Source organism: Oryzias latipes, chromosome 8 (genome assembly GCF_053564925.1).
Source record: "Oryzias latipes strain Hd-rR chromosome 8, Olatipes_Hd-rR_3.1".
Lineage (NCBI taxonomy): Eukaryota > Metazoa > Chordata > Actinopteri > Beloniformes > Adrianichthyidae > Oryzias > Oryzias latipes.
Genome location: NC_136244.1, coordinates 22,152,434 through 22,166,577, shown reverse-complemented (window position 1 = coordinate 22,166,577; position 14,144 = coordinate 22,152,434). Strand labels below are relative to the sequence as shown.

Sequence of the window (14,144 nt, the reverse complement as noted above, 5' to 3'; positions counted from 1 at the left end):
TCCTCCCCGCTTTTTACTTGCATATTAGACACTCTGATTCATCTAGGGCCTTGTGGAGAGGGTCTGGTGGAGGGGGGCACGGTGAAACATCCGTGCTCACCTTTCGCTGGCCCCCCCCACAATTTTAACTTCCTCTGTAGACACACACACTGCATGCTAGCAGCACACACACAGCAAATACACACCACTCACAGAGGGACTCCGGAGTGGGGGGCTTTGCGGCTTGGCAGCGGTGGAGCCCCCCACACTGGTGACCTCCTATTTTACCTGCAGCACACACACAGCACTCCCACACCTCCATACATGGGTGGGGTCTGGGGGGGCGGCCGGTCTTCACCCGCCTGGTCCTCTCAGGGCGGCCGGGCTTATGGGTATCCTGTCGGCTGCGGGAGGGGTCGGGCATGCGGCGCTGGGGGTCGGCCGGCTGGGGGGGGGGGGGTTACTGTGTGGCGGCGGGGGTAGGGAGGGTAACCAGATGATTGTGAGTATGTGTGTGTGAGTGCATGGGTAGGACCGACCTGGGGGCTGGCTCGTTGGGACCCTCTGGGGCTTTCCCTCCCCATCACAGAGAGGGGAGGGCACTGAGAGGGTTGGGGAGGGGGGTCAGATATTATGGCGGGGGGGGGGGGGGGGGGGTTGTAGTGCGTAGGGTTTTAGGGGGGTGGCTGTGGCTGTGGGTGCGTGGCGATCCCTGGGTTGCTAAGGTCGCGTGCCTGGGCTGGCTTGCGGGGACGGGGCGCCGGTCAGGTGGTGGCTGGCTCATGGGTTCCGGGGGCCCTGGCTTCGTCCCTGGCCTTTGTCTCGGTGTCCGGCGCCCGGTGGCCCCCATGGCTGCCGCCTGGTACGGCTAAGCGCTCCTGTCTTGTGGCCTGGGGGCCGGACACTGGGTTCGCTTGTGCCTCTGGGCATTGGGGGGGCCCCTGTAGGGGGGCCCTCTCTGTGCCTGGCTGGTGGGGTGGGCGGTCCCCTCCTCCTCCCCTCCCGGGCTGCCTGGGTCCGGATGCTGGGGGGGCTTCTGGCCTGGGGGGCTCTCCTCCCCTTTCCTGGTCTGGCTGGGTAAGTTCTGGCTCCCTTTATGAACACACGGTTCACGTCGGCAGCATGCATGTATCTCCACCCCCACGTGCACGTGCACACTGCCACACTCCCTGTCTGCTTCATCCCTCCTCCTTACCTACAGTGTATTGATGGACAGATTTTTTTTCGCTCATCTTAGTGTCAGATTTTCACCTTTGATGTAACATTCGTCTTTCCAGCAGATCTGGTATAATTGTTACAGCTTAAATTAATAACTTAGTCAAATCAGTGCTTGTATCCCCCACCTTTTCACCTTTCTTCCTTTTACTCTCTTCCACCCTCCCCTCACATTCTTCCCCTCTCCCTCCCCACACACACTAAATGTAACAAATAAATAAAAAATAATACGACAAAAAGGGGTTTATACAAATCTACACTCTAGTTTCTTGAAGCTATATAACCTCTTTTTGTGATAGTAAAACCTGTCCAACACAAAAAGCCTTCAGCTCTAATCTGTTTGCTCAGCTGTTGGACAGAACAAGTTAAAAAAAAAAAAAAAAGTTAATTCTTCTCTAAGAGTTCTGGTAAATCGCATGTCCGTCCTGGGGGAGGATCCCTCCTTCATGTGGGCACCCCTGAGGTTTTTTCGAGAATCCGTTTTTTTAGGAGTTTTTCCTTACCGTGAAGGGGGGTCTAAGGGCAGGGATGCCAGTATAGCTTAGTCAGTTTGTTAGTTCATTTTAGTATTTTCCTATTGAACTCTTTGTAGTCATGATCCTTTTGAGTTCATGTTTGACTTCAAAGCCCATCGAGACGACTGTTGTTGTGATTTTGGGCTATACAAATAGAATTGAATTGAATTGATTTACAGATGGAAAGATGCAAACATTTTCAGAGTTAGAGCAAATCTAAACCCGGTATATTGCAGGCTTTCCCACCACAACCTAGAATTTCATTGAGTTAATTTGACACACAACTATCCCATCCTCTCTGAAAAGCGTTTTCTCTTTACCTTCACTTTAGCAGAATTCCCTTCTGCGTTTCTGCCGTTTAGGTCTAAACATTTGCACATCCCTTGATTCTACACATCCATGCAAAGTAAGGTCATTTATGTAAGGGCATACATAAATAACTTAAGGCTGTTTCACAACTTAACCCTTGTGCTATCCTAGGTACTTTAATGTTGGGAGTTGGGTCATCTAGACCCACTAGACAGTGCCCTGAACCTTTTTTCTTCAATGATTTGTGATCTTCACTGGTGTCCATGGATTACATGAAATCTTTCCGCCTTTATTCACCTTTGTCATGGTAGGGAGAACACGTCAATGTAAGGGTGGGGTCATCTAAGACAGCACAAGGGTTAAAGAATTTCTACAACTTTTAAATTCACATTTACAAGGAAATATTGGTTTTGCCCAAAAATAAATATACATTATTGTTCTTTGAAGTGAATTGCAAAACTTTAGCATCAGTTGCAGCACAAAACTATGAAGAATTTAATCAATGTCACACACAAAGACACAATGACGACATGTCTATATGGAGTAATCCATGAAAACTGGACGTTTCTCTGCAGCAGGAGAGACGTACATCTCTTCCTCCTTGGACAGTATTCCGATACTTGATCCGACGCCATGGATCGATGGGGAGGAGGCAGCTTTTTTCCAAAAAAAAAAAGGTCATGGCATCCCGCATCATGGAAGCTTGGCACGACAAGGGGACGGGACTTGATGGGATTTATCCCTTGTCACCGCAGCATTGATGTACATGTCAGTGGTTCCTCTGAATAATCCCCCCCAAAATGGTAAATGAATACAAACTCTAGTGAGTTAATCATATGGTTAATACGACTGGATCATGACATTATTCTAGCATCACATCTAAGTTGAAATAAACAGACATAAAACAAAACAATGATTGTCCAGCTGAAGATTTTAGGTAATATTTGACTCAAAATCCTCAAATGTTTTAGAATTTGTGTGGAAACTTGTGATCTTTACAGGACACTACTAACTGTGGACTGTGAGTAATTTGCAAATGTTGTGATAAATCAGTCCTAAATTTCAATTCAGTTCAGACTGAATGAAAATATAGTGAATTATTTAAATAGTTAATTCATAAGTGTGTTGTCAGTCATCAGTTACACACATTTATCTTTAGTTTTCTAACTTCCTGTTTTCTATTTTTCCCTCGTGAAACATGCACACACAGATCCAAAGCATTTCTTACAAGTTCTAAAAGCTTTATTTTCCAAAATCCATCCTTAATCTCTCTAATGTACAACACTGTAAGTATTTTTATTCATAGTATTTTTGTTATCGACCATCCAAATGTACAGTGTCCTGCTCTCTGGAGCTGTGGAGGGAAACCCTGAATGGATGCTAATGTTTGCTTCTGCTCGACCTGTCACCCCTGAGAAGGCCTGACTCATGTGGCTTCAGGATCTGAAAAGGCCTTGAGATAATAATTCACTCAACATGATGAAAAAAAAAAGCTTATTAATAATAACAATAAAAAGAAAAATTTTCTCTAGAACTTAAAAAAACGTTTAAAAAAAAGGAGCAAAGCATTTTTCCTACCATGTATGCAGAAAGAGCCAACAATAACATCATGTTCTCTCCTCTATTATAGCAGATTATTATAATACAGATAACAATAGCGACTCTGGTAAAATCTCTATAGTTACTCTATGATTTTCTACAAATAACCTGTCATCTCTAAACTTTAAAAGAAGTTGATTTATCGCTGTGCAACAGAAACAAACAGTGAAGATTAAAGGCTGGCTGGTTCACTGAGTATGTGACGACAGGGGGGAAATCACATCAGTATGGTCGGGGGGGAGGGAGACCCGGTGGCTTTACCAACCCAGAAAGGCCTCGGAGTCTTTAAAATAAATGCACGATCGACGAAAAGGTCCTGTTGAAGCACTGACACTGGATGGCAGTTACATGTTTTGCACGACAGATGGCACTGCTGCGTCACGCACAACTACACATGTTACACAAATGCATGGGGTTGCTCCATCACTGTGATAATTCCAAAGGTTTTGGCATGAAGTCCCTTTTTTTTTTAAAGAGCTCACCAAGAGTTCGTTTTGGCAAGAGTCAGCAGAGATCCTGCGTGGGAGAGGTTAGTCGGCAGACGAGCACATAGCGGTAATAGGACGGTTGATGCCGCGCTCATGACAGCTTCCGATGGCGCCGTGGAAGTCATAAAGAGGCCCTTTCTGCTGCTCCACTGAAAAGGTGTAACGCGGCGAAGTATCCTCTCTGCTATAAATACCCACAGTCACAACATGTGCAGACTGGCTGTGAGCATCAAGCATCAAGGGCAGCATCGGGACCACCTATTACTGCAGACGACTCTTCACTGACAAATCAGAGAAAGCCCTTTGCTTTTTTAGGGCACAGAATCCAATGTTACAGTCAGGGTTACAGAAGTTAACAGTAGAGAATAGGTAAAGCCACTGATACATCAAAAAACACATAATCAATATATTGCTTTAAATGAGGGAGACTATAATGTGATCTTTCTCACCTGATTGTTTTCTTCCAACAGAAATGTCATCAAACGGATATGGGATTGTAAAACATAGACCTACATCAAAAAAAGAACATCAACACAAATTTTCATTGCTTTTGTAGGTTATTCAGTTTTAAGGTGCTTTTAATGTGGTTGCCATGGCACTGTGCTTTGTTCCCTCCCACGCTGTGCGTAGACGCCGATGCCAATCAAACTCTGCCCGAGCAGCACTCCCACCCACCGTCACTCAAAGTTTTTGTCGAGCTTTCAAATCAAATCTTCAAGTTGTCCATTGTGTGGCGTTCACGTTTGAGAGGTGTGTGTGCGCACAGTGTCGGGGCGTCCCTATGGTCCCAAAAACAATCGTGAGAGGGAAGGAAAAAGGAAAAAAAAAAACACAGGTGGAAGAAAACAACAGCATTTTGCAGAGTAAGACTTTTGCTGCAAAATGTTTGCATGCTGTCAGCTTGGCCAGAACAAAAGTGATACAGTTGCACTGCATGAATAATGCACCAAGAACCACTATAAAGTCATATCTGTAAATTGAAATGAAATCAAGCTGACAAGCTGACCTTTTCGGGACCTTATTTGATGCTTTTTTTCTCTCTCTGAGCACAGGGAAATGGAGACAAATCTGGAAGGTTATGGACTGTGGAGCCATGGGTTTGATGAAAAGTATAAAGATTTAACAGAAAGTCACACCTGCAGTAACAGATCCATGCAATGTCTGTCCTTTAGAGGCAGTGGGTTACTTGATATAAGCCATCATGCCATGTGACAGCACCCTTTGATGACGTTAGCTGAAAACACTGATCAGTGAAACTGGCTTGTGTGGCCATACAGGTATGGCTTTTGTTCTGCTGCTTCAACGCCCTGGAGTGACGCTTCCAACTTTCCAACAAAAACAAAAATTAAAAATATATATATATTTTTTTATAAGAGCATCAAGTAAAGGGACCTTATTTTGTGGCAACCACACTAAACATACATCTAGACTTATTCTATATTTGTTCTCTAATAAATGACACAATAATATTTATATCTTAAACCATGTTGATCCATGAAATGGCTATAAAAGCGGCCTTGTGGGCCCAGTCACTGTCTGGAGGCCTGCCCTGCTTCTTAGGTCATTATAAGAGGAGCAGAAAGAAGGCATGATGGGGGATCTTGGCCTTTATGGTAAGAACAACTCTCAGGTCAGCAGGCCTGGTGAGCATCAGGACTTGTGCACTCTTCCCATTAAAGTCAGGTGGGCTGCATAGTTTCCATGTGGCCTTTGTTGTGTGGGTCACACTTAAAGAGGGTCCTGGATAAGGGACAGGAGGAAGGAGGGGGTGGGGGTGGGCTCAGCTAAAAGGTTGTGTAAGTCCTTAGTAAGGGGAGAAGATGATTGGGGTGTGAGTGGCCCGCAGTGGCCCCGGGGCAGGCCGGAACAGTGCAGGGCCCAGGAATGGGGTCTGGATGAAGGTGGTCGTGCCCACCGGGTGGCGCAGAGCCAATGGGTTAGTTGCCACTGTGCACAGAGCTGGTTGGGTGAGGGGGCTGGGCAGGAAGCCAGTTGTCAAACTCTTGGTCAGCTGCTTCTGCAACGCCAGTTTGGTCTGAAGAAGACAGGAAGGGGATGGCGAGAAGCGAGAAAAGAACACAGTGAGGCCACAACACTGTTACCGGGCAAACATGCTTCTCAAACACATGGCCCTTTATGTGGAGCAATATGCAAAACAACACTGAGCAAATTATGTTTTTCCATAAAAAAAAAGAAAGCAACAAAATATAAATTTGCTCACTGGTGCCCAGACTTGCATATAACTACATAACCCACTATACCTCGGCCTTCAGGATGGAACCAGTCATTTTCATCATTAAACTTCTTCTAAAGCTCTGTGCTGTTAAAAAGATAGATCTTTTTAACAAATGATGAAAAGCTTTACTTGCTGGTTATGATACTGATGCATGGGCATGGGCTTAGATGAAGCGATATTTACCCTTCCTATCAAAAGCTCACTTACTGTGAGCTTGAAAGGGGTTTTTAGTCCCTCTTTTATCGGGCAATTAAAAAAAAAACAGCTTGTAGATCACAAACTGTTTCCTTGGGACATATTTATGAGAAAACACAGATTCTGCCATCATTCCAGGCTGACTGGATGGGGTTTGAATCTCAGCTGAAGGATCCCTCTTCATGGATTGCTCAGACTTGTGTGTTTAAGCTTCTTTAGAGCTTTGGTGCCTCCTCTGCAGAACACATCGTCCTTCCAGACTTCAGCGTTTACCGCCGCCATGTTTCTGAAGTCTCTGCTGTATTGCAACCGAGGTGCGTTTGCCACTGAACCTGTACATGTCTCTCAGCCAACCATAAATGACAGTCAAAGGTTTAAAAGTGTGAAATTTTAACACAAATACAGCAGATATTTTTTAATCAGGCTGAAAATTCTTTTAGGTGCTAAAAGGCCAGAATGAACGATCAAAAATATGTCTTACTCTATAGATTCTTTTTAAATCTTGTAATCATTTTGAAATGATTTCCATCGTTTGACTTTAAATTTGTTTTATTTTAACTTTACTCTGTGTTTTTGAAATAAAACCAATGGCTTCTATCTGTCTAAATCAAAGAATTTGAGGAAATGCAAAGATGTATCGCAGTGCACCTAGCAGTGCGAATAGCTGTCAGTTCAATTTTGCATTCCTTTTTATTTTCTTACCAGTGCACCATGTTCTGCGTCCTGACTAGCTATGGTTTAGCCTCCTCTGTGCCGTGTCTGTGCCGTGTCTCCAGTATATAAATCTTTGATCGCGAGCAAATCTGTTTTTATTCTACTATTTTTGAGTTATTTTTCTGCAAAAGTTTGGACTTTAAGAGTTTGAACAAAGGAAAAACGTGTGAAAAAGTTCATGTGTGTCTGAGAAAAGTGTGTAGGGATGGGGTTTTACAGCCTTAAAACATCTATAATCCTACTTTGTGGATTTCACGTGTCACCTGTTATTCATAGGATGTAACCCCTGCGATTATACTGTATGCTTGCATGTGCACCTTAAAAATAATGCTGGATTAAACATTTGCATTGAAAAGATTCATCTGCAGTCCACTTTCATGAGAAAGTATTGCTCGTGTCCTGAACAACATAATCAGCTTGTATCTGTGCAGATACATTGTAAACACCAAAAACAATGTTAATGTTTGTCTCATCCTCTCTGCTCTTTGCCCTCCCTGAGGACTCGGCCTCCACTCCAACCGCAGTCTGGGCCTCTCCTGCCACTGACCTGCGAGGAGAAGGAGGCGAAGTTGTACTGGGCGAAGGCTTTCTTCATGGCAGACACAGCCACGCCTGCATGGCCGCTCCATCTCACGTTCTGCAGGATGGAGGAGAGATGGGAGAGGTGTGCACATGGCAGGAGCAGAAAGTGATTTATCTGGAGTGCTGATTCAGGCGGGTAGATGAGAGGTGCTGAGCTAATCTAGCCCAGTCACGGGTGAGGGGTCTCACATGTGTGAAAAAAAGTGTCTCCATATTTGACGATTTGGGGCTGACTTGAATGAACTGAAGGTGAGAATATTACTAAATCAGTCAGTTTAAACAAAAATGATGTTTTTTTTTTTACAGGTTGTTGTGGCTTTTTTCTGATGATGGAGGAAATATATAAAGAAAATGAAGCTTAAAATTCCATTTCTTTGTATTTCCTAATCTACATCCACAACTCAGAGGCAAATATCTATTAAACTCTGCAGAAACTATGTCCCAGAAAATGATTTTGGCTAAAAACAGCATAATCATAATTAAACGCTTTGAAAATAGGCTAAAAAGATGATCAGAGTTGGACTTTAACAGGAAAAACTTGTCATATCTCCTGCAAGGACAACCAAAGTCTGAACTGTGTTTGCACAAATATTTGTGTCAGAGCATCGTGTTCGCCTGGGTTTTTATGCTGAAACTTACCGCTAAACTGGAGCCTGGTTGGGTTTTACTGTGGGGGGTAAATTTGGGTTTGGGGGGTTTTCCGGCCAGCCGATCCTTGTGCCTTCTGCTGTTCATGTGCTGCAGAGACCAACAAAGATACCATTAGCAAGCTGACAAGCAGCTGTTGTACCACAACCGAGCAACTTCGGATGTTGTTTGCTGAATTAATAATGGAGTATGACTGAAGTGCGTACACACGACATCCTATTCCTTTCTGAAACTCATCCACTCCCTCTCTGGCTTTAGCTTTTACAGGCTTCTGTCCTTCAGGGATACAAGATGTTTTTGTCATCAAAATGTTCTGAATTCTAAGCTGAAACCTCCAGAAAAAAAACCCAAAAACTCTGAAAACAGTTTTGATGCCAGTAAAAGTCAAAAGAACGATTACATCTAAATGAACAGACAGTTCAAACATTTAATTTGACCTGTTTGGGGTTAAAAAATACTCATAGCTGGCATTCAATGGCTTCATTCATGTGGCTGCAAATGAAAGCGTTGCTTTGATGTCAGCTCACGCTCGCTTTCTTCATCAAAGTGACACCACAACTGTCTCTTTGATTAATTACGGTCCTTAAAATCCCTTCATTCCCATTTATCACTCAAATACACATCATTTTTGTCTGGTTTAAAAGGTAAGACAGAGCGGATCTGGGCTGAATATGTCGAGTCAATACCCTGATGCTTAAAAAATTACTGGCTGTAACGTCTGTGTTCTGATTAATTCTGTAACTGCTAGGTGTCTCTGCGGAGCCAGGGTAATTATGAGCAACATTTTCTCCTCCGTCTGGCATGATTGGACTGGAGTGCTTCTCACTGCACAATCAACATCACTTTCATGCCCTTTAAAGTAAAATCCGATCAGATTAGGCAGACTTGCTTGGTAGGCCTTGACAAATCTGAAGGACTTCCCCCAAGCCCCAGCTTCATTCCCTCCTCATCTTTCATTCTGAGCAGCAAGAGTCCCAACACTGTTAATTCTTTTGGAATCGTCCTCCCACTCCTCTCACTCGGGAGACGCTTAAGCTGCTCCGAGTATGATACAGTTGCTCTGATCTGGAGGTTTAGTGTGTTGCCACAATGTCCAATCTGTATTCCTGTCACTTGCTTTTTTTTCTTTCACCGTGTAACTAATTTGGCACGCCTGCATCACTTTACCTGACTCAGCTGGGTCTCAGAGTTCACAGATATCTCGCAAACTTCACACTGGAAGTTCTTGCTGGGCAGCCCGACGCTGCCTTTGCTGCCCAGACGCTTGCTCTTGAAGGCGGCTCGAGCTGCCACCACTTTGCCCCTGCGCCGGGGCAGAACGCTGTGACCTTCCAACATCATTTTGTGCTTTGTACCTGTCAAACAGAGAGCGGGAGTTCAATATTAAGCAAATCCCACAAGTCAAAAATTGGTAGAAAGGGAGTGCAGTTGTTCGGACCACTGTTGTGCGCCTCCAGTTGTGAGATGGAGTTGACTGTGACTTTACAAACAGGGCAGTGGAGATGAGCTTTGCTCTTTTTGGGCTCTTTGTCCTCATCTGTTTGTGCCTCCCCGTTGGTGCTGTCCACTCCGCTGCTGGACTCGGTGCTTGGACCAACACCGTCTGCAGCCTCTGGAGCTTCTGGGACCTCCACCGTGCTGGTGTCTGACGCCGTTTCCGAGACACGCGAGGAAGGTGAAATCTCAGGTGGGGAAAGGGTGACCAGCTCAACAGAGGACACCTCAGATACTGGTGTGAGCATGATGGAGCTTCGAGGACTTTCCTCAAGCTTCCCTTCCAGGATAGCTGGATCCAGATCAGACTGAAGACCTGCACAAAGACAAGAAAGTGTCTGTGAATCTGGATGTTTCTTCATTTACATCTGTTACACAGTGGTTGTCGTTGTTTTGCAGCAGGGGCTGCTTTAATCTGAAGTACTTGGCTTCCATTAAAATAAAGGAAAGGCAGTTTTATGTAATGTGTTAAGATGTTTCAATGAAACACTGGACAGCAACCAGGTGTTGCTGTATTTAAGTACTCGTTATCTGACGATCAAAATGTTTTAAGTGTGTTCACAAAAAAACCCATCCTGATTATATATTAAATCAATATTATAATGAGAAAAAACTTAATTTATAATAGGCTGAACATGCCAGCAAGCTTAATTTAAACTGGGAGTGTGCCAAACAAGGGATAACATTAAATTCTCACTCCAGTCATCTTTAGATCTATCTTAAGAGCGTTCCCAGTGGTCTATTAATTATGATCATGCTATTTTTAGCAAAAATCAATAAACCTGTGTCATTTTCTAGGACATAGTTTCTGCAGAGCGACAGTAGTTGATTAGAAATTCGACTCTGAGTTGTGGGCAAGAATTGTTGGCGCAGAACAACACACCCCCCATCATTCAGTAGATATGTCTTGTAAAAAAAAAAGTTAACACAAACTTTTTTTAGACGGAAGTTTAAAAAACAGAAAGATCATTGAGCTATTTGACGAGAAATTCAGCCTCTTCCAAGCTGCAGTCATCCTTCAGCTAACGTCTCTCTCACATTGAAACACTGAATGGCATGTTAAGGGAACTCTAATGGCATTTTCATTTGCTTTAGGAAGGTAAAAGCCATCAGCAACCCCTCTATCCTTCTCTCGTCTCAGCTCTTTCACCCTCATTCACAATTCAAATATCAAGTAGACCTGGAGTCAGTCAATATAAACAAACCCATCGACTGTCGGGCCCTGCCGATAAGTAACTGGAGTTCCATTACAAATCCCCCTTTCACCCTTTTGCCCTCTCCAGGGAGCGACACACACTTCATCCCAGAGTACTGTGTGCTACACTCACTGAATATTTCCATTTCATTTAGCCAGTTTCCCACCCCACAACACACACATGCACGCACACAGCCCACCCCAGTAGCCAGCCTCCATTGATTTTCCCTTTGATGTCCAAGAGAAAATTCATCATTGGGAGATAAGGGTCTTCCTTTCTCATTCCAGCTCAGGTAAAAGAAGCTATGTGGGAGCAAGATTAGGCACTCCCCAAGCTGTAATGAGAGTGACCCTCCAGGGAATGGAGGTTGTTTCTACTGGGGCGGGGGGCAAGGGTGGGTATGGCTGAATGTTACAGGCAGAGCCATCTGAGAAGTCTGCAACGGACTCTGATGGTGATCAGTGGATTTGGATGAAACACAAGAGAAAAAGACACGGGGGAGTTGGAGTAAAACAAAGACACCTAGTATAAAGATTTGGCTCATGGCTCCCCCATCTTTAAAGAAACACCCCAATAAAAATTGTGTTTTTGGTGTTTTTAGACTGTTATTGCGGCATTTTAAGGATGATGGAGGACATATGTAAAGATAATATAGCTCAAAATTAGATTTCTAAATATGAATTTATTTAGATAATCTTAAGGTTGCAAATCAGGACCAGAGGAAAAAGATCCTGTTTGTTACAGAAACTAAAATAAATAAGATAAAAACCTGTCCCCCAGAAAACGACATAGGTTTTTATCTTATCCTTATTTTTGCTTAAAAACAAGATAATTAAAATCAAAAGACTACTGTAAACGGTTTGAAAAGGGCTAAAAAGATTTTTGAAGTGGGTCTTTAAGACCTTTCTTATTAGGGTTTGGGCTGCATTTCTGTCTAAAAACACTGCAGGAAACCCTTCTTTAATTGGAAATGAATGAAAAAAATTCTGCTAGTCCTTTAGATCATAAACCCAATTTCAAACATCACTGCAGAGAAGTTGATCAGCTAAGAATTTCAGCTACATCTAAACAGCAAATGAATACGAATCCTGGACTCATTATGCACACACTTGCCTCCACATTCAGACCAAAAGCATTTGATGTAGCAGCTAAGCACCAATCCAAGTGAACTTTAGATCCCAAACAACTTTCCCGGGGGAAAGAAATCATTGCTTTAAATCATCATTACTGTGGTGACAGAGAGAGTCCTCGCTAAGACGGCTTCCACGGCGGAGTCAATCAAAGTCAGGGCTGAGTGATGCTTGTCGTGACGGATGGTGACTCTCTTGGTGCCAGCTTGGCGCTCTCCATCTTCTGCTGGCACACTGTTCTTTGTTAATCTGAGACATTGCTTATGTCAATTTATTTGTCTCGTTGTACCTCTGACATCGTAATCTCTGCTTGTTTCTGTCTTACCCCACGAATATTTGGAACACAATGACTACTATATTTTTAGCTATATAGTTAAAGAATTTTTGTAAGGTCTGCAACTCTAAAATGTGTTTCTAATTTTTCAGAATGACCTCTTAATCCACAAATATCTAAATGTTGGTGTTTGGGTGCATTTTGGTGCTTTGCTTCACTGAGGTTGTGCCCACATTTTTCACCGTTGAGGAGGTTTGTTAGGTATTTTTGATCAGAATCGTTCTGTCACACAATTTTTTTGTTCCTAAAAGCTGCATCAAGGTCAAAATTCTCGTCTGTTGCCTAACAGCAAAAACTAACAAAATAAATAAATAAAAAAAAGCTGATACTAAATCTTTTTTCAAACTTTCAAAACTAACCTGAAGATTAAACTTTTACTTTTAATCCAAGTTTAGTGTATGGGTTCTGCTCTTTTTTTCCCCTATACTTTGAGAGCACAAAAACGGCATTAGACAAAGATAAGGCCTCCCAACAGAATTAAGCTCCAGAGGCTTTAGACATTAATCAGCCTGTTAAGCTTATGGCTTGTGCACAGTCGCTCTCAGGAAAATCTAGATGGAAAGAAAAATGTAAAACTTCATAATCATCCAACTCTTCTAAACTAAAATTATGTTATAAAAGACAATGCAAGAGAAGATTAAAAAGTTTTGGGGAGTTTTAGTGCCTGAAAGCCTTTCATGTTTAACCTTGGTCAGAAGTGAGAAGAAAGACTTTTTTTTTAAAAGAAAATTAAGGAGAGTTCAGAAACAAGGAGAGAAACAGAGACAAACCAGGTCAGAGCTGCATGTGACAAATACATAAAAAACCCTACATTTTTCAAAATGGCAGCTTTTCGGTTGGTTTTATTCCATAGCAACCGTATTATTTTTTGGTCACTTGGGGGTGACGAACGGGTCTGTATAATTTTTAGAAGAATCTGCAAAAGTTTTTTACACTTTTAAGTTTCCTAGGCAACAGAGGTTTTTTTTTTTTGTTAACCATACCCACATTCCTAATATGTTCATATCATATGTCATATTATTTCATTCAGCTTGAGCAAGGGATTACTGATTGTTACATTTTCACAATATTTCCTCAAAAAATGTCCAATTAACGTGGGGACGTCACTTTTGCGAGCTTTTGCCACGCAAACACCGCTCAAAATCTACAACTTCTAAAACCAACAATCTTTCCCCGATTAGCTTCCTGATGATGCTGGAGATGTTAGGATGCGATGGATCAAAATCCCTAGGCAAAATTTCATTTTTTTGCTGGGCCTAAAAGTGTTTTTTTACTAAATAAAAAATGACGGCCTCTTTCTGAGGTCAAAGGTCAACAAAATTTCATGCATGCAAATTTCAGTGAGTTTTTGAGATTACTGCGGGGGCTATAGTTTTCGCTCAAAGGCGCAAAGAAAGAACTGCAAAAACAGTCTAGTCCTTGCAGTCCAGGACTGCTGCTTGGCATAAAGTAAGAATTTAGGCCATCATGGGCACAACTTGAAATAAAGCAGGAATAAAGCGTGAAAATG

General features: G+C 42.9%; 1 protein-coding gene across 3 annotated transcripts in view; it reads right to left on the bottom strand.

Annotated features, from left to right (window-relative positions):
* Positions 1-3,238: 3,238 nt before the first annotated feature.
* The window catches only part of znf385c (zinc finger protein 385C), a 123,726-nt gene continuing 112,820 nt past the window's right edge, over positions 3,239-14,144 (bottom strand). For 2 of the 3 annotated variants that reach the window (XM_011477944.4, XM_011477946.4), the window contains 5 exons: positions 9,919-10,290; positions 9,648-9,835; positions 8,472-8,570; positions 7,798-7,887; positions 3,239-6,140 (listed from right to left, as the gene is read on the bottom strand). In XM_011477944.4, coding sequence (XP_011476246.1) covers positions 5,910-6,140; positions 7,798-7,887; positions 8,472-8,570; positions 9,648-9,835; positions 9,919-10,290 — 980 coding nt within the window. In that variant the 3' untranslated portion in view covers positions 3,239-5,909. Of the gene's footprint in view, positions 6,141-7,367; positions 7,888-8,471; positions 8,571-9,647; positions 9,836-9,918; positions 10,291-14,144 lie in introns of those variants that run through there. The other variant, XM_011477945.3, reaches the window with a different exon arrangement.